This window comes from Procambarus clarkii, chromosome 1 (genome assembly GCF_040958095.1).
Source record: "Procambarus clarkii isolate CNS0578487 chromosome 1, FALCON_Pclarkii_2.0, whole genome shotgun sequence".
Lineage (NCBI taxonomy): Eukaryota > Metazoa > Arthropoda > Malacostraca > Decapoda > Cambaridae > Procambarus > Procambarus clarkii.
Window position 1 is genome coordinate 34105161 of NC_091150.1, and position 19732 is coordinate 34124892.

Sequence of the window (19732 nt, forward strand, 5' to 3'; positions counted from 1 at the left end):
CCGTAAATGCCAAGACATTACACTACTTCAATTCAAAATCCAGCTAGAAAAATTCTCGGGAACAATTGGGGGGTACGTTTGAGAAGCTGCTGGCTTCCTGTCCCCGTTGAGACACACTGGAGAGATGATGACTTTCGCGTAAATTAAAGTAATTTTTGGCAGCTTACTTACCAATCGGCACCTATGATTTAGCCCTGATTCAGACCACTTCTTTAAAAGGTCAGATGTAACATGAACAAGGAACACCGGTTTCAAGCTCGTATAAAATAAAAATCAGGATAGATAATAATAATAATAATTTATTTGCAAGGTACAATGGCTTGGTGAGATTACATAGGATTGGTCTTTTTACATTCACGTAAAGCCGTGAAGGGGGCATTCGTGCAAAGATCAGGGGGCCTTTGACAAGCCGCCAGTAAAAATGAGTAAAAGTAGGTGACAACACACACATCACACACACACACCAATTGATTGATAGTTGAGAGGCGGGACCAAAGAGCCGAAGCTCAGTCCCTGCAATCACACTTAAGTGAGTACAGTTAGGTGAGTACACACACACTGAGAGGTACGAGTTACGAGGAAAGGCTATAGAAACTAAACCTCACACCACTGGAAGACAGAGGAGTTAGGGGAGACATGATTACCTCCTACAAAATTCGCAGAGAAATTAACAGGGTGGACAAAGGCAAACAACTTAGCGCGGGTGGAACACAGACAAGGGGACACAGGTGGAAACTTAGTACCCAAATGAGCCACAGAGACATTATAAATTATTGTTTTCAGTGTCAGAGTAGTTAACAAATGGAATGCATAAGGAATTGATGTGGTGGAGTCAGACACCATACAGTTTCAAATGTAAATAAGATAGAGCCCAATAGGCTCAACAACCTGTACACCAGTTGATTGATAGTTGAGAGGCGGGACCAAATAGTGGAAGTACAACAAGGTGAGTACATATTCACAGACCCAAGAGCTTCTCCTGGGTCTGCTTTAGGCTCCTGACGGTGACACAGCGACGCTCTAGACTGAGGGTGTGTTCCCTGTTGAGGATGTCCTTGGTGAAGTCCTCGTGGAGGCGATGAAGGTCCTCCAGAGTATCCTCGCTGGCTCTCAGACGCTCTCGCAGCGCCTCGATGCTTTGAGGCAGCTCCTCCAACTCGTCCTTCAGTCTGAAGACGCCGAGGTGACAGTCATTGATGGTACTTAATTATGATTCATAGCTGCCACACGTATGTATTTCAACCTTCATAAATAATTAGAAGCCTGTAGACAGGAAGACTGTACTTAGGGCTTACCCAGGTCTTCTAAGGCTTAGAGGACCTGGGTAAGCCGAAGTGCAGGATTCCTAGTGGCTTAGAGTCTAAGCCACTATATAATAATGACCTTCCCGAGAGTGCAACTCACAACAGTTAAAATCCCGGGTACTTATTTTACTGCAAGCCCAAACTGACCTGCAGTTTTCAAAATACGATGCCTATTGGAAATATGACTCCTGAGCGTTATTTTTTAGCGGAAAAATACAGCCTCGTTTCCCTTACAAAGGTAACCGGAGACAGTCACCTCCCTATCAGTCAGGAGTGGGGGGGGGGGGTAGAAATAGCCTAAGCTACTCTATCCCTTTGAGATGTATTTCTTTCTTGTCTCAATAAACATACTTGAACCTATCAGTCACTGGAGGGTTATTACAGGCTATCAACCCCTGGATATTGGCCACCCAATAGGTTGGTCACCTACCTATAGTGAGGGTGGTCGAGGCAGCGGTCAGCGCCGGGCCTGAAGGAGCGGGTCCAGTGTCTACTCTGCGCCACCTGAAGGGGGGATTCCTTGTCCTGCAGTGCCTGCCGCAACGACCCCAGACTCACCTCCTCCTCTCCTATTTCCTTCCGCAACTGTTAGTACAAGTCAAACACAATTTAAATTATCATACAATAATCTGTAATGACTTTTATCATATTTGTATTATTCATATCGTATATTTTATCATTCTAATAAGAAAACCGAAAAAGACAGAAAATCATGAGCGACAGAATATTATATTCAACACGTAAATACAGTTCTGTATAGTTGTAAGGTCCAGTGAACGACACCTGGTTATCCAATCTGTTTTCAGGGAGTCGATCCCGTGAAGGGAATGACTTCAAAACCACTACATAATTTGTGCTATTATCTTTTCCCTATCTTACGGGCTCACTATAGCCGGTGCTACATGGACATGTCGTTCTGAGTAGCTAAATCTAAAATAACAACAATACTCCCTATCTATGGTTAGCATATAATAAGATTAAGGTTAAAGTTATAGTTAAAGATAAGATTAAGGTTTCATTACGTTTGGTTACGTTAACACGGTGTATTATTCTAAAAAAAAATGTGAAATATGAAATTCGAAAAACCATTTGAGTATACATTGGAATTTTATTTACAAAGAACCAAATTCTTCAGGCGGTTTAAATGAAAACGAGTTTAGCATGTTTTTAAAATTGAGAACAACAATTTAAAATACAATAAAGTGATAAGGTGAAAATAATCTCTGTTTAGGACAAAGGCTCGCTTGCCAGTTTACAAGTAGACTATTAGTTTATCGGCCTCATGTTGTGAGGACACACCAGAAACCCACCAAGTCCCACCAACTCCTGGCCAAGCCGACGCCAGACACCGTCTTCCCGCTCGAAGAACTAGCCAGAAAAGGTTCAAAATCCATCAACTTTCCTGTTATTCCAGGAGATATATGAGCCAGGTGTCGTAACAATTCGCACCGTTGAATAGGTATGCAAGACCGCGGTGTCAAAACCCTGTGGCTAAAATCTCGAAATGGAACGTAATCCGGCGGCCCCCAGGCGGTGTCCAGCCGTCTGCTCGTCGTCAAGGTTGACTATCAACCTTTGGAGACTTATTAAGACTGATCAACCTCTGGGGGGTTATTTATAAGGCCTATCAACCTCTGGAGGGTTATTACGGCCTATCAACCTCTGGTTGGTTAGTAGGACCCATCAACCTATGGAGGGTTATTAAGGCCTATCAGCCTCTGCAGGATTATTAAGGTCACCACAATAGCTTACTGACCAACCAGCAAGCACATCCCAGTAGCACAATATCCAAGCATAAGGTCAATTCCACTTTGAATCTACGTTGACAACATAGAGTTACCGTTACACTTGGACACGGTGCCCACTGGGACCTTAATCCAGAACTCAAGTAAACTCTATGTTAGATTCGAGGAAGTGTAAACTCGATGGTAGATACAAGGAAGTGTAAACTCTACGGTAGATATGAGGAAATATACGTGACGAAAACAAGCTGGGTAGACTAAACCATAAACAACATCTCTTCTCTTGCCCATAAGTATCCAACATTGCAAATTATTTCAAGTAGTAACACAATGACTTCCCACCGGTGTAATTATAAATAGTAACAAACTGAGGGAACGTGTAGCACTGTGGACGGAATGTACGAATTTTTGAACAGTTATACCCAGACAAAAATCGCGTTTTCTGATATCGGAATTCCAAAGAGCATAACAAAAAATGGAAACGCAGCAACTATAAACTTTATTGAACTTATACTAGGCACAAATAATTCCACCCCTAGGCCTCACAAATGCAATTCAAAGCCTATTTTAGAATATATATGTCAAGGGTGAGGTAGTGGGTCTTAATATATGGCGTCTTCGGGTCAAGGGAAAGAGAACGTGCCTTACCTTAGCGTCCTCAGGTTAAGGGTAAGAGAGCGGGCCTTACCATGGCGTCCTTATCAACAAGCTTGGACTTAGCGTCCTCCAGTTCCCTTATGCGAGTGTTGAGGGCCACGTCCGAGGCCTCGGCTGCGGCCTCCACGTCCCGAGCCACGTCCTGCAGCGCCTGTACAGGAGAGGACGAGTCTTTGACCTTGCTCCAAAACGCTGCTTTAAATACACGCTAATACATTTCTTGGCGTTGGCCTGCTTTCTTGTCTTGTCTATGTTAATATGAGGACCAGTTGTTAAAAAGAAGAAAAACGTATAATAATATGAGGACAGTTGTTAAAAGGAGGAAAAACGTATAATATAAACAATAAATTGATATAGAACTTATGACCTATCAACCTCTGGAGGGTTATTAAGGCCGCCACAATTACCTACTGACCAATCAGCAAGTATATTTTTTTAGTCCTGAACACTGTCCAGGACTAAAGTAAACTCTCAGTGTATATTCACCGAGAAGATTACGTATCCCTGTTGATCAGACCACACACTAAAAGGTGAAGGGACGACGACGTTTCGGTCCGCCCTGGACCGAATCCTGGGTCGGTCCGTCGTCGTCCCTTCACCTTCTAGTGTGTGGTCTAGTCAACATACTTCAGCCACGTTATTGTGACTTATCGTCTGCTTATGTATCCCTGTTTAGATTGATCAGAATGTGTTATTTCATCTTTAGCAACCTTTACTTGTTGCTAAAATATAAATAAATAAATAACTACATAGATACATTTTAAAGGTTACAAGTTACTATCTCTGAAAAACAAAAATTCGATTATAATTTCCTGTCCGTGTTTCACAAGAGCCGAAACATATTTTCTGAATAATATAAAATTAACAAATTTCTCTAAAATTACTCATAAAAAACATGATTTGGTGACTTTACTAAGAGTATGAGAGTAACTCACCTGGCTGGCGGCGCCCCTGAGCTGAGTACCTGAGGTGATCTCCCTGCCGGAGACCTGGAGGTGGTGCTGGGTACGGCTGCTCCAGGTATCAGGGCCCGACGTGCCCTCGTGCAGGGCCGCCGACACTGGCTAGGGGGGGTTAAGGGAGAGGAAGAACATCTCATGATCTACCTTACACCTTGCAGTATGTTATGATATATCAGTTATACCTGTAACTTTTAACATCCTCGCTGTACTCACCTAATAAGGTGAGTACACTGTATATTTCGCTGTATATTTCTAAAGAAGTTCCCTGCGTCAAACAGATAATGGAAGTACACAGCTTAGGATATAATAAAATTGTTGTTGTATCTTATTGTATTGTTTATAACTCCAGTTTGGATGATGAATAATTTTAACCAGATTTGTGCAGGAATAAATGTTATACTCAGACTTAGAGCGCTCTATAGTCACTCATATCAATCCGTTTTCTTTATAACACATCGCCTTTTGACGTATAACTTATCTAAGGCCAAAACCTGATGTATAACTAATGGTAGCAGCTCCTGAAATTGACGTGATGTCCTGTTTTCTGTTGGTGGGCCCTCGGGTAGGTTAGGCTCAGGCACTTTAGTACAACAAATTTAGTGATTATGGGAACGCTCGGGAGGACGGGTTGCACATGTACAGAATACATGTGTCATGGTTCAAGACTCCCTCTGTGTTCTAAACTATTGTTCAAGTTAAATAATTCTGTGCACACCGAAGCAACACATGTGTCTATTAATATTTATTATCACACCGTCACCTAAATATTAAATCATAAAAATCTTATCAAATTATGTGGAGAAAACAAACTTTTTTCCACAGTGGAAATGTGGAATAGCGACTGTGGAAAAAATATGGAGGCGAGTTCTAACACCATGAACAATTGGAGACGACAAACTACTGATAATGCTGCTGGAACAAGAATAAAGAGTTCAGCAATGAAGGAATATATCATTCCTGTTAGACTGAGGTCCAGATACACGGGAATACACTGGCACCAGCTACTACGCAACATAAAGATACCGTACGCTCTAAAACCTGTGACGGCAGCAATATTTTGACGTCAACGATTTTCATCTCCTTTTCCCTTCGTTAGCTTAGCTTCGGTCAGGTCAGGTTTGGTTAGGTTAAGTAGTATTGAGTTGGGTTGGGATAGCTTAGGTTTATTTATGGAGCAGCGATGGCGGAGAGGAGTATATGCATGCTTTGCCAAGGTCTTAGATCCTACTCAAATGAGGAGTGGCTCGAACATAAAACTCAAATCAGAACGTTATGAAACATCTGCCTAGCGTTAAAAGATCAATATCTTTTAACCTCAAGCTCAACTTTGGTCTGAGAGACTGTTGATGTACCTTAAACTGCGCCTGGATGGCCTGGTTGACGAGCTTGGCAGCGGAGTGGTCCAGCTGGAAGGCTTCCTGCTTGTCGGACCAGTCGTGCTCCAGCAGGCGCTTCACCTCCAGCAGGCGGCCGATCTGCGCCTCTGTCTCCTTCAGTGTCTGCGTCAGGAGAGCTCTGCCAGTACGCAGTATCTCCGTCTCCTGCTCGACCAGGGTCCCGACATGAGAGATAGATGGACCCTTCTGACTGAAGGTGTATTATTAAATACGAAAGTACTTAAGGAAATCCCTGTTTCAATTATTTCTGAATGGTCTGGCACTGTCATATATATATATATATATATATATTCACATGAGACAAGCCCATGACATTACTCTAACAAGAGAAATGTTGAACAAGAATACTTGCATAATAGACAAAACCCAAGATTCAAGAAGATTACAAATTCTTGAAGCAATTCACATAAGAATAGAGCGACCTACCATGAACACCCAAATCACGGAACTATTTACTCTACCCACCATGAGAGTAAGGACAAGACAAGAACATATCGATGCCAACACAGAAGACAATGTCCAACATAACAGGCCAATTACACTGGATTAATCTTTGTGTTTAGATAGGAGATGCCTCGTATGGGCCAATAAGCCTTCTGCAGCCCCTATGTTTATCCCTTATGTATCCCCCCATGTTTTTCACCTTCATTGTATTATCACCTGACCTAATGCGGGTATAAAATCAACTAGTATTGTAAGATCTGTTCACTTGAGAATGAACCATGGAGGTTCGAAACGTCGTGCAAATTATACAAATAAGTGTAATACACTCTATAGTAAATCACTTCTTTTCTTCACCTTAAAAGTACGAAAATGAGTTTTGGAGAACTCCTATTCCAATTAAGCCCTGATGCTAAGAAAATAGTTAGAGGGATAGAAGCCCTAAACCAGAAAATAATAAATACAGAATATGCGGTCATATTCAATGAAACATGTTTGAAAGAAAACCTGCTGCCAGTATACACCAATATATATATATATATATATATATATATATATATATATATATATATATATATATATATATATATATATATATATATATATATATATATATATGTCGTACCTAGTAGCCAGAACGCACTTCTCAGCCTACTATGCAAGGCCCGATTTGCCTAATAAGCCAAGTTTTCATGAATTAATTGTTTTTCGACTACCTAACCTACCTAACCTAACCTAACTTTTTCGGCTACCTAACCAAACCTAACCTATAAAGATAGGTTAGGTTAGGTTAGGTAGGGTTGGTTAGGTTCGGTCATATATCTACGTTAATTTTAACTCCAATAAAAAAAATTGACCGCATACATAATGAAATGGGTAGCTTTATCATTTCATAAGAAAAAAATTAGAGAAAATATATTAATTCAGGACAACTTGGCTTATTAGGCAAATCGGGCCTTGCATAGTAGGCTGAGAAGTGCATTCTGGCTACTAGGTACGACATATATATATATATATATATATATATATATATATATATATATATATATATATATATATATATATATATATATATATATATATTATATATATATTATATATATATATATATATATATATATATATATATATATATATATATATATATATATATATATATTTATTATATAAACAAAATTATCATAATTTACATATTTACATTATCTTAATAAAAAAAACAAGTAGTTAAAACTCCTTAAAACACATGAGGTATGGAAAGACAGACTTGGTTGGTGTTTGGTCTAAGGTCTATCAAGGGTCTAAGGCCTATCAACCCTTACAGTTTACAAGGAGGGTTATTGAGGCTATAACAACAGCTCAATGACCACCAGTGAGTAAACTTTAGTCTTCCGCATAATTAAAGAAAATGGGATTAGACTCTGAAAGTACATTTTTAAATATCGAAACAGGAATTTATAAACATTGAGGATTTTCAGACAGAAACCCAACCCATTGCAATGATAGGAAATGGGTTTAGATGACTAATATTAAAGATAAATCTACTATAACAACTGATTTGAAGCATTGTTACTATTATGAGCAAAGCTTGAAATGTGTGTGTGACGGAGAGCGGTAGCCTCATCCAGGACATTATACCTGAGTTTACCTGAGGGCCACTGTCTCTCGAGTGGCCTCGATGAGGACAGGAAGTCGGGGCTTGTCAAAAGTTCCCTCGAGGATAAGCATTGATCTTATTGAGGACTATCATTGACCTTGTCGAGAGCAAACACTGACCTTGTCGAGGGCGAAGGTAACGGGGTCACGAGTCCTGTCGACCCCTTGACGGAACCTGCGGATGTGTACACACTCCTCGGTGTTCCTCTCCGGCAGCTCCAGAGCGAACAGCGCTACCTGCCAGGGACGCCCAGAGTAACAGAACCAAAGAATAAAAAGAAACCGGAGACGATCTATTGGGGCCATTTATATTCCTATTTATATTCATCTAAACCTCAGTTACATATATATATATATATATATATATATATATATATATATATATATATATATATATATATATATATATATATATATATATATATATATATATATATGCACAGACTACGATTTTCACCTGTTCACCTGGCTAGGTGAACAGGTGCTTTGAAGTATGGTGTAGTGGATACAGCATGCAACTGCCACCTTGTTGGCCAGTGTTCGAGTCCCCTGGTGGGTTGAGTGTCTAAAAAGTTATATATATATATATATATATATATATATATATATATATATATATATATATATATATATATATATATATATATATATATATATATATATATATATATGTATATGCAATCTAACCTATGTTTGAAATACTGTAATTACAACTCTTTGGTCGAACGTCCAAAAATAAACTGTTGCAGCTTTTGTACTGTTAATGATGTAGAAGGCACAAAAAAATACGCCGAAATCCAAACTTCAGAATTTCTAGGCCTCATACAGCACATTTATAATTCGATTTGTCGGGGACAGGAAGCCTGTGTTTATATATATATACCTTAGGCTTGTATCGTTCCCCCACCGGGAAGGTCGAACGACTGACCTTCCCCAAGATGCAACCCCATAACAAGCTCACTAACTCCCGGGTACCCATTTACGGCTAGGTGAACAGGTGCATGAGGCGAAAGGAAGCGTTCCCAATCATTTCTGTCCCGCCTAAATTTAGGCTTAATAGCGTATATTAGGCTTAAATTAGCTTAGACAGGTTAGGTTAGATTCTTTAATTGGTAGAACGCCATTTGGGCTAATCCTGAAACACAGTACAATTTTGGACGTTCGAGCAGACAGCTGATATGAGAATTGTCATTTCAGGAGGAGGAGTATTACACAGTAACTGGTGCGCGGAGCCTGCAGGAGGTGTACCTGTAGGCGGGTCTTCATGGTGTCCTGGAGGGCCAGCTCCTCCACCGTGGCGTTGATGGCGTGGTGAAGGTGGGAGCGGTGCTCGAGGGTGGAGCCCAGGCGCTCATCCAGGCCCTTGGTGACCGAGTCCTGAGCTGTGTGGGTCCGCTCCTCCGTGTACCTCTCCGTCTGGCGGCTCTTGTTTCGCAACCTGCACGCACGCACGCACGCACGCACGCACGCACACACACACACACACACACACACACGTAGAAGATATCGAGAATTTAGAGCATGAAATACCTCTAGGGGCCAGTGACCATTGTGTCCTAGTCTTTGACTACATGATGGAATTCAAAATTATGACCATGGGACAAGAGATCTGGGAAAGGAGAGCTGACTACAGGAAAGGGGACTATATGAGGATAAGGGACTATCTGGGTGAAGTGCAGTGGGAGGAAGAAATTAGAGGAAAAACAGTCCAAGATATGATGGACCTAGTCATACAGAAATGCCAGGAGGCCGAAGAGAGATTTATACCAACGGTAAAGGGAAAAAATAAGAAGGAATATAATAACCCATGGTTTAATAGACAGTGTCAGGAAGCAAAAATGGCCAGCAGGCGGGAGTGGAGGAAGTACAGAAGACAAAGAACAGAGGACAACAGAAGCAGATACAACAGAGCTAGGAACGATTACATTAACATAAGACGAACATCGGAAAGGGACTATGAGAACGATATTGCAATCAAAGCGAAAAAACAACCTAAGTTACTACACAGTCATATAAGAAGAAAAATGTCGGTGAACGACCAAGTGACAAGACTAAGGAAGACAGAGGGGGCATATACTGAAAGTGACAAGGAAATCTGCGAGGCACTGAATGCCAGTTTCCATGGAGTGTTCACTACCGAGCCTGAGCAGCTCCCATTGTTGGAAGGGGTTACCCTAGATGAAAGACTATCAGATATAGAGGTGACAGCGGAGGAGGTAATGAAACAGTTGACAACTCTAGATGCAACTAAAGCAGTTGGACCAGACAAAGTATCACCGTGGATACTAAAAGAAGCAGCACAGGCCCTCAGCGTGCCTCTGGCAATGATCTTTAATGAGTCACTTATGTCAGGAGAATTGCCCAGTTGCTGGAAGAAGGCAAATGTCGTGCCGATCTTCAAGAAAGGAGATAGGGAGGAGGCACTTAACTACAGACCTGTATCACTGACAAGCATCCCCTGTAAAATACTGGAAAGAATAATTAGGCTACGACTGGTTGCACACCTGGAGAACATTAGGTTTGTGAACAAACATCAACATGGGTTCTGGACAGGGAAATCGTGCCTAACAAACCTTCTGGAATTCTATGATAAAATAACGAGGATAAGACAGGACAGAGATGGTTGGGCAGACTGCATATTTCTGGACTGCCAAAAAGCCTTTGATACAGTACCGCACATGAGACTGCTGTTCAAGCTCGAGAGGCAGGCGGGGGTGGGGGGAAAGGTCCTAGAATGGATAAGGAACTACCTAACAGGAAGGAGCCAAAGAGTTACGGTAAGGGGCGAGAAGTCGGACTGGCGAACAGTAACAAGTGGAGTACCACAAGGATCGGTGCTGGGACCAATTCTATTTCTTGTGTATGTTAACGACATGTTTACAGGCGTAGAGTCCTACATGTCGATGTTTGCGGATGATGCAAAGTTGATGAGAAGAGTTGTGACAGATGAGGATTGCAGGATCCTCCAAGAGGACCTGAACAGATTGCAGAGATGGTCAGAGAAATGGCTACTAGAATTCAACACGAGCAAATGTAAAGTTATGGAAATGGGACTAGGAGATAGGAGACCAAAGGGACAGTACACAATGAAGGGGAACAGCCTACCTGTAACGACGCGTGAAAGAGACCTGGGGGTGGACGTAACACCTAATCTATCTCCTGAGGCACATATTAATAGGATAACGACAGCAGCGTACTCTACACTGGCAAAAGTTAGAACATCATTCAGAAACCTAAGTAAGGAGGCATTTAGGGCGCTTTACACTGCCTACGTAAGGCCAGTCTTAGAGTATGCCGCCTCATCATGGAGTCCCCATCTGAAGAAGCATATAATGAAACTGGAAAAGGTTCAGAGGTTTGCAACGAGACTCGTCCCAGAGCTACGAGGGATGGGGTATGAAGAGCGCCTGAGGGAACTGTGCCTTACGACACTAGAAAGAAGAAGGGAGAGGGGGGACATGATAGGAACGTATAAGATACTCAGAGGAATTGACAGAGTGGACATAGACGAAATGTTCACACGGAATAGTAACAGAACGAGAGGACATGGATGGAAGCTTGAAACTCAGATGAGTCACAGAGATGTAAGGAAGTTTTCTTTTAGCGTGAGAGTAGTGGGGAAATGGAATGCACTTCAGGAACAGGTTGTGGAAGCAAATACTATTCATAATTTTAAAACCAGGTATGATAGGGAAATGGGACAGGAGTCATTGCTGTAAACAACCGATGCTCGAAAGGCGGGATCCAAGAGTCAATGCTCGATCCTGCAAGCACATATAGGTGAGTACACACACACACACAATAAAATAAAATGTTATTTTATCAAAAATGAACACCCAATTTTTCCAAATCTGAAGTAGAGATGTTAATTTCGAATGAAATGCTTCAGTTCTTCAATCTTTTTTATTAATTATGTATCGGGTGCTACTCTTATTACCGCATGTGTGACTTTTAAAGTTTTTTTTATTAATTCTTGCCCTTGAGAGAAGTTTATTCTTCGTTTTAAGAGCAACTGGCATTGGCTTGTTTTTGTTTCCTTTAGAGTCCGGAATAATATAATTTTATCACAAATAAATTTGGGGGGTAATACCTGAGAGTTCCCGAGCCCCGCTCTCTATAGTGATCACTGGGACCTGAGACCCCAGTTAATCACCCCTAGTTGATCCCTCAGTGATATTTGACCCAATATTATATCCCTCCTGGTCACTTGCACTAACAGGGAAAGCGCTAAGGTAGCATTGTCACATCTTACGGCTAATAGAGTCACAACAGCGCTTTCTCTAGATAATTACCATTGTAGCTTAGAAACTAGGAGGAGGACTGACCTGTCGGAGTACTCGAGGAGGGCGTCGGCCTGGTGATGACGGTCCAGGTGGTGGGTGTGCCATCGGAAGGGCGTCAACTCCCCTGTCCGCGCCTCCTCCACCGTCTGCAGCGGCGACGTCGTCCTCCCCAACCTTTCCCGCCAGCCGCCGACGTCCACCGCGCTGGCCAAGACTCGATCTTAACACTTTACAGCAGCTGTCAGGTGGCGACGAGTGAGAGGTGACCTCTCACTCGTCGCCATCACCACTGCTTCACACACTTTAATGCTTCTATACGTCTTTTAGTATTGTCAAGAGGTTCCTGTTTTTCTCAGGTTATTTTTACGCCCCTAAATGATCATTCGCTTTTAATTCATCTCCCAGTTCCTGTTATGTGCACTGGGACTAACAAAGTATTGGAATTCTGGCCTCAAGAAGTCCCCCTTTTCCTGGATTCGGACTCGGGACTATTTTGCTTCGTGAGAAGACTGAGCTACATACTACAGAGGAGGTCTCTTCAATACTTTCTGTATTGATTAAATTGATTAAATTTCAATCTCCTCTGATTAAATGCGTCGTTTTTGTAATCTGGTTATGGGAAATTGAGCCATTCTGATTACAATCAGGGGCCAGATTCACGAATCAGTTATGCAAGCATTTACGAACCGGTACATCTTTTCTAAATCTTTAGCGGCTTTGTTTACAATTATTCAACAGTTAATGAGCTCCGAAGCACCAGGAGGCTGTTTATAACAATAATAACAGTTGATTGGCAAGTTTTCATGCTTGTAAACTGTTTTAATAAATGTAACCAAAGCCGTCACAAATTGAGGAAAGATGTACACGTTCGTAAGTACTTGCGTAACTGTTTCATGAATCTGGATCATGCTTCACGCGGGGAGTGTCGCGGGACACAACAAATCTATGGTCAATGTTGCTGATGGTTTAGAGGCGCCGAAGACCCGACGATTCTACTGGTCAAAGTTGACATCTTTAGCATTAGGCTATTTTAAGCACAACATACCCCCCCCCCCTGTAATTTTAATATAATGGCATATAGTAATCCAGCTGGAACCTTCTCGACTTAACAGTCGTAAAATTTTAATTGGGTATCCCCAAACTATTACGGACGTTTAATTTTTACCCAAATTCAGCAATTTTTGATGATTTGGTCGATTCTGTTAAAAATGCATTAAATGGGAGGACAGGTTGTCTAAACACTTCTTCTGTGTCAGAGAAGTATATCGGAGAGAAGGTGAAGGTGCTTGTTCTCACACATCATCTGAACAACGTTCATATTGATTCATTCGTATGTTGTTTGTTGACCAACTCGTATATTGGCTATTTTCTACCATGTCCCCCCCCCCCCCTTTTTTATCTTTTTTTCTTGTTTTTCTTTCAACGTAATTTATACTTTAAGCTTAATTACTATTAAGTTTTAGTCTAAGTGATTTTTCCCCCACCTCACCTTGCCCGAAACGCTATGCGTACTAGTGGCTATAGGTATTGTATGTACTACCTCTATCTATAAATCCAACATTATGTTTGTAACTAATCCTCTATGCATGTATTTTTACCTAAATAAACATTTGATTTGATTTGATTTTGTATAGTCTCCTTTGTAAGATGAAATTTGATACAAAAAGAGGCCTAGAACTCGTATTTTTTGTGTATTTGACTTGAGTGTTAGTGCTAAAGGATGTTCCAGCACTGATGAGTAGCTTGTAGAGGTGTGTGAGGGTGCCTGACTGACGCTATATACAGACGTGCTAGGCTGTTTCTGACTATCCCTACAATTAAGTTGATGTGTTTAGTGGAATTTAGTGTTCTAGCTACTTCATATCCATGAAGATATGGATATGATATGATATAGTGTGGTCTTGATGACCATGGGTTCCATACCCACCTACACCTTACCTACTTGTTACCTACCCACCTATACTTGACCTACTCTCATCCGCTCAATCTCCCCTTACCTATAAGGGTGGTTGCCGGGCTTGACGTCGGCGGGTTGAGTGTGGGGGACGAGGCTAGTGAAGGTGATGGCTTCCCTTGGGGCGGCCAGCTCCTGTGAGGGTCCTCGGGAGTCCTGCAGGGTCGCCCCCACCTCCTCCACCGTCTTCACCGCTGTGGCAGTTCCCTCCATGACGGTTGGCTGGCTCCTCTAGGCTCACCAGCACGCTCTTGGGGCAAGGAAGGTCTACTACATTAGAACGCTCTCTGTTGTTTACATACTGCTGGCGTATGAAACGCAGCTCATACAAACGGATTTGTTTGCTATGAACATGACAGACGTTATGGAGACAACCTCCACAAATGTGGTCAAATATATATATATAATAATAATAATAATAATAATAATAATAATAATAATAAGTAATTGGACATGTAGGGTCGAGGCTTGAGGTGGCAGGGTTAATCTTCCCTGTTCACTGTTTGGTAATGTTATGCAAACATGCAAAAGCGCACACAGATAAATAAATAAATAAATATGTTTATTCAGGTAAGGTACATACATACAAGTGATGTTACATTAATGGATTGATATATAGATAGAGCTAGTACATACAATGCCTAAAGCCACTATTACGCAATGCGTTTCGGGCAAAGATATAGGCTCGTACACACACATTCGTCAAATATACAATCTCAATGAGGATGTTTGCAGGAGAAATGACCAGTTAAATGGCAGACAACTGAGAATTGTAGACACACAGATAACATGTCATGCACAATGCTGAACGGCCTTCTGGCATATGAATAAGGAGACATTGAGAACACAGTATAGCATCACGTACGTGAGAGCAATACTGGAGTACGCACCGCCAGCATGGGACCCTCACCTTTGGTCCTGGACTATGTTCAGAACTAAATTATACTGGTGGAGGCTTTAATAACCCTCCCGCGGTCATTAGGCGTTAATCCCAGCACCATACCAACCACCCATTCGGTAAGATAGGAAAGGAATGATAATTGAAGAAATGGAAACTGGAAGCTCTGTCAAGCCAGTGGGATATAAGAACATTTTCTTTAAATACTATGAGGAAAGTGAGTGACTGGTATAACATTAGGGGCCCAGGAACTGGAGTTTAATTCTATTCACCTGGGTTCTAGGAGACTCGAACCGTGGACCCCACGTGTGTGAAGGCGAAGCTCTATCTATTTTACTGTAGCTTAATATCAGCAAACACACGTACCAGAGTACAGTTACCTTGTGGTTACCTTGCGATGATTTCGGGGATCAGTGTCCACGCACCCCGGTCCTCGATCAGGCCTCCTCGTTGCTGGACTGGTCAATGAGGCTGTTGGACACGGCTGCTCGCAGCCTGACGTATGAATCACAGCCTGGTTGATCAGGTATCCTTTAGAGGTATTTATCAACTTCTCAGTAGAACACGTAGAACACTGCACTGTGAGGGGGTCGGCCAGTTATATGTATATGGGCAGGTGAACTATGCGAGTACTCACACAATACAACGGTACTATTCAGTAGAGATGTTGAGACGATATGTTAGAATGTTTTAACAATGGCTGTGACTCCACTGTCGTAGACGGGCAGGGATGACAACAATGTGTGTGGGGAGACTCGCCTATACCAGTCAGCGCCCCCCGGCCCTCCACCAGTACTGACTACAGGCTGACGTTGTCATGGTGACCGCGGCCCTCACTCACCACAGTAGACAAGGATAGTAGCAAGAGCCTGGAGCATATACACACGAGAGAGAGAGAGAGAGAGAGAGAGAGAGAGAGAGAGAGAGAGAGAGAGAGAGAGAGAGAGAGAGAGAGAGAGAGAGAGAGAGAGAGAGAGAGAGAGAGAGAGAGAGAGAGAGAGAGAGAGAGTGAGAGTGAGAGTGAGAGTGTGTGTGTGTGTGTGTGTGTGTGTGTGTGTGTGTGTGTGTGTGTGTGTGTGTGTGTGTGTGTGTGTGTGCACAACACACTCTAATAAGCAAGTACTTTGTAACTATAAATAACTTTGTAACTAGAATAAACAGTTGTTTAAAGTGTAAACAAATGAACAAAACAAGTTAGGATGCATCTGCCAGTTGACTTCTTCAAGCTGGCGAGGTGACCAAGATTTCTAGGCACGTATGTACCTGTGCATGAGGTCAAAGGAAATGTTGCCCAAACGTATTGGTCGTGGCGCGGGAATCGAATCCGGGATCATTTGATTGTGACCCGGCTGCGCAGGCTACTGCGCCATGGGAGTCTGCGCATCACTTCTGGCCAAGATCCAGACGTAAATATTATAAAATATTTGTTGTTCAAAATTATCTACAGTCTGTCTTAAGGCTTCTCATGACTTTTTAATCTGTATTGTAATAGGCTCTTAATAAAACTATTTTTTCAACAATTTCCATTTTTTATCACGCACGTAGATCATAACTATATTAAATTTGGTTTGCATTGTCACATACTCATATAACATTTCCTTGACTGATTTTGTAAGGTCAGTTTCTGTAAACATTTTTTGTCAATTTTACTGTAAATTTTCTACTTAAAATTATGTTAGATTAAGGACTTGCCCGAAATGCTATGTGTGCTAGTGGCTTTACAAGAATGTAAAATCAACATCATTACTATGTACTCTCTTAAACCCCAATGTACCTTCTTGTATATAAAAAAATAAATAAATAAATCAGCGTCTTTCATGACCATTTGGTCAAGTACACTCTAGAGCACAATGTCTCTTATTACATTGTACATGTGATGGGTCTTTCGGCGCCGTAGAGAGGGAGGACCTGCTGCCTGGGTAACAGCTTCTCCATATCAACCTACCCTGGCTTTGCGCCCTAGTGAGGCCACACCGTAGTCTCCTGAGACTGATGGATGCCTACTACTACTGTGATCCCCAGAATTTAGAAGCTTCGAGCCCTATAATCAAAAAATATTGCTGGAACCAAAGTTATAGCTTCCAGTGATGCTATATTCAAAATCCTTAAATAAAGAACAAAAGGCACTATCAAGTACTGCCAATAATCTCTAAATCCACTAAGTAATTATCTTGTGATATAGCTTAATCACAATAATCAGTTTAAATAGTGAAAATAGTCAATCTATAATCATTACCGGCACTGACGCCGGTGGGGCAGAAGCGCCCAGAATCGTGAAGTGGACGATTTGTACTTTCATCCAGGAGTGCACTCGTGTGTCAGTTTATTTTTATTAAGATATGAGGTACATCTGCATTAGTGCAGCTATCCTAGACTATATGAAGTGGAGTACAGTGTGTCAAAAAAGCTAACTAAGTGATGCTAAAAAATCCCCATCACACAGGATGGTTAGTCATACAGAGACATGTGATAAGCAGTCTGCACTGGCAGACTCCGGATGCATTTTGAGGATATCAAAATAAGGTATATGAATAAGGTAGCAGTGGTAATACAAGTCCCCATCTCGCAGGATGGTTAGTCATACAGAGCCATGTGTTTAATAGCCTGCACTGGCAAATTTTGGGTATACTGTGAGGATATCTTCAAGAATACGAGAGTGAATAAAGTAATTGCAAAGCTCTAGGTACCTCATGCCAACTGGTCTGAAAGGTCTAATAACTGGGCATTCAGTGGTGTAGTGCGGGAGATCGTGCCATAGTTCCTGCTCACAGAATTTGCAACTGGAGTGCTCAGGATTGGGAGATCCGTCACCTGCAGCCACCTGCCACAGGTAATACCTGTGGCAGGTATTACCAATACAGTTTTGACAGCAGAGATGGGGATACCTAGATCTAATTCAACTTCAAACTTGTTACACGCTAATTTGGCTGCAATGTCTGTCTCATTATGATGGGTTATATTTATGTGTGATGGTATCCATACAAAGGAGATTCGAGACCCTTTACTTTGTGCATCAATTAGGTCATTTATAATTGGGAGTATGAGGTTCTTGCTGTCGATCTTCCAAGAGAAGTTTTCGATTGCTTGAAGAGCAGACTTTGAATCACAGAATATTATTCCTCCTCCAATGTTTTTTAATGTACTGGTTGCTAAGTGTAATGCTGCTAGTTCTGCTTGTGTGGAGGTCAGCCATTTGTTTAACCTGACACTGACAGTCTTTGCGCAAATATTATTTCTATAAAACCTACATGCCGCTGCAGTCCGTCCAGTAGAAGACTGGACTGAGCCGTCGGTGTAGACACAGTGTTCGTGAGATCTTAAACTCTCGATGGAGGAGGCAATTGTTTCAAGAGTGACAGCTTTGAGAAGAGCAAGATTCTCATTATCTTTCTTGGTGACAGGTGTGTATAATACTTGAATGGAGGGGTACAGATGAAGAGGAATATCAGAGACAGGTAGATTGCACTTAAAAGGAATATTAAGTTTAATGAGATTGTAAGCATTGTAGCTCAGCCAATTATCATAAAAGGAGTGAGTTGGTATGTCGACACCAGTCAAAAGGGTGTTAACAGCACTAAATCTCGTGTGTAAGGCTGGAGACGCTTTTTTCAGCAAGATATAATAGCACTTTCCGTGCTACTACTCTCCCTGACCTCTCCTCTCTGCCTCTTCCTCGCGTCCTCCTCCTTTTCCATGATACTGTCGACGCTGCCCTCCGCTCTACCTCCTGGGGCACGCGGAAGTGGGTTCCCTAGTGGAATGCGGACTGTGCTCGGGCTGTCCACTGTAAGCGTACAGCCTGGAAGAAACACCGACGCCGAGAGACGGCTGCAGAGACATTGCAGCAGCCAAACACTGACTCAGACTTGGTTACAAGTGCTGCTGGGAGGTAATGAACCCAATAGTTAAAGAGTGTCATATCTGTGGAACAGAAGCAGAGGCGCCACTATTGCACTACTTACTGGAATGTGAAGCAACTGAAGCCCTGTGCATCAAACACAACATTAATCCAACAAGAGCAGCTGAATTACATGCAAAATCCACAGCGACTGCAATGATGATAAAAGCAGTTGAAAAATGGGACACTAGTGAACACTGTGCATCTATATCCACCACCAAGACAATGTTATTAAAACAGGACTAAAACCAATAAACTTTATTAAAACGACTAAAACAGAAGTGAAAAAGAAACGGAAGAAAAAGAAGGAAACCCCACCTTAATTTAAAACTGTGACCCAAATATCACAGTAACAAGGTTATCGTGAATAAACGAACTCGATTACGGGTTCACTATAGCCTGTGCTACATGGACATTTCGTTCTGAGTAGGTAAATTTAAAACAACACAACAGCCATTTTAAACTCTAGAACATACAGCCCCACTCCCCAGCTAGGTAGGTCCACTATGGGCTCACCATAGCCCGGCCTGCTTGGAACTTTTT

General features: G+C 41.9%; 1 protein-coding gene across 2 annotated transcripts; it reads right to left on the minus strand.

The window, feature by feature from the left end:
• Positions 1-281: 281 nt before the first annotated feature.
• On the minus strand, positions 282-14684 carry LOC123744842 (tektin-4). 2 transcript variants are annotated; one of them, XM_069327095.1, is made up of 9 exons: positions 14437-14684; positions 12482-12643; positions 9405-9594; positions 8277-8393; positions 6018-6206; positions 4639-4767; positions 3735-3854; positions 1735-1889; positions 282-1169 (listed from the first exon to the last, which is right to left on the minus strand). In XM_069327095.1, the coding sequence occupies exons 1-9, from the start codon at positions 14604-14606 to the stop codon at positions 959-961; spliced, it is 1443 nt and encodes a 480-aa protein (XP_069183196.1). In that variant the 5' UTR covers positions 14607-14684; the 3' UTR covers positions 282-958. The 2 variants fall into 2 exon arrangements, with proteins under 2 accessions (XP_069183196.1, XP_069183239.1); XM_069327138.1 differs by lacking the exon at positions 6018-6206.
• Between the last annotated feature and the right edge of the window lie 5048 nt (positions 14685-19732).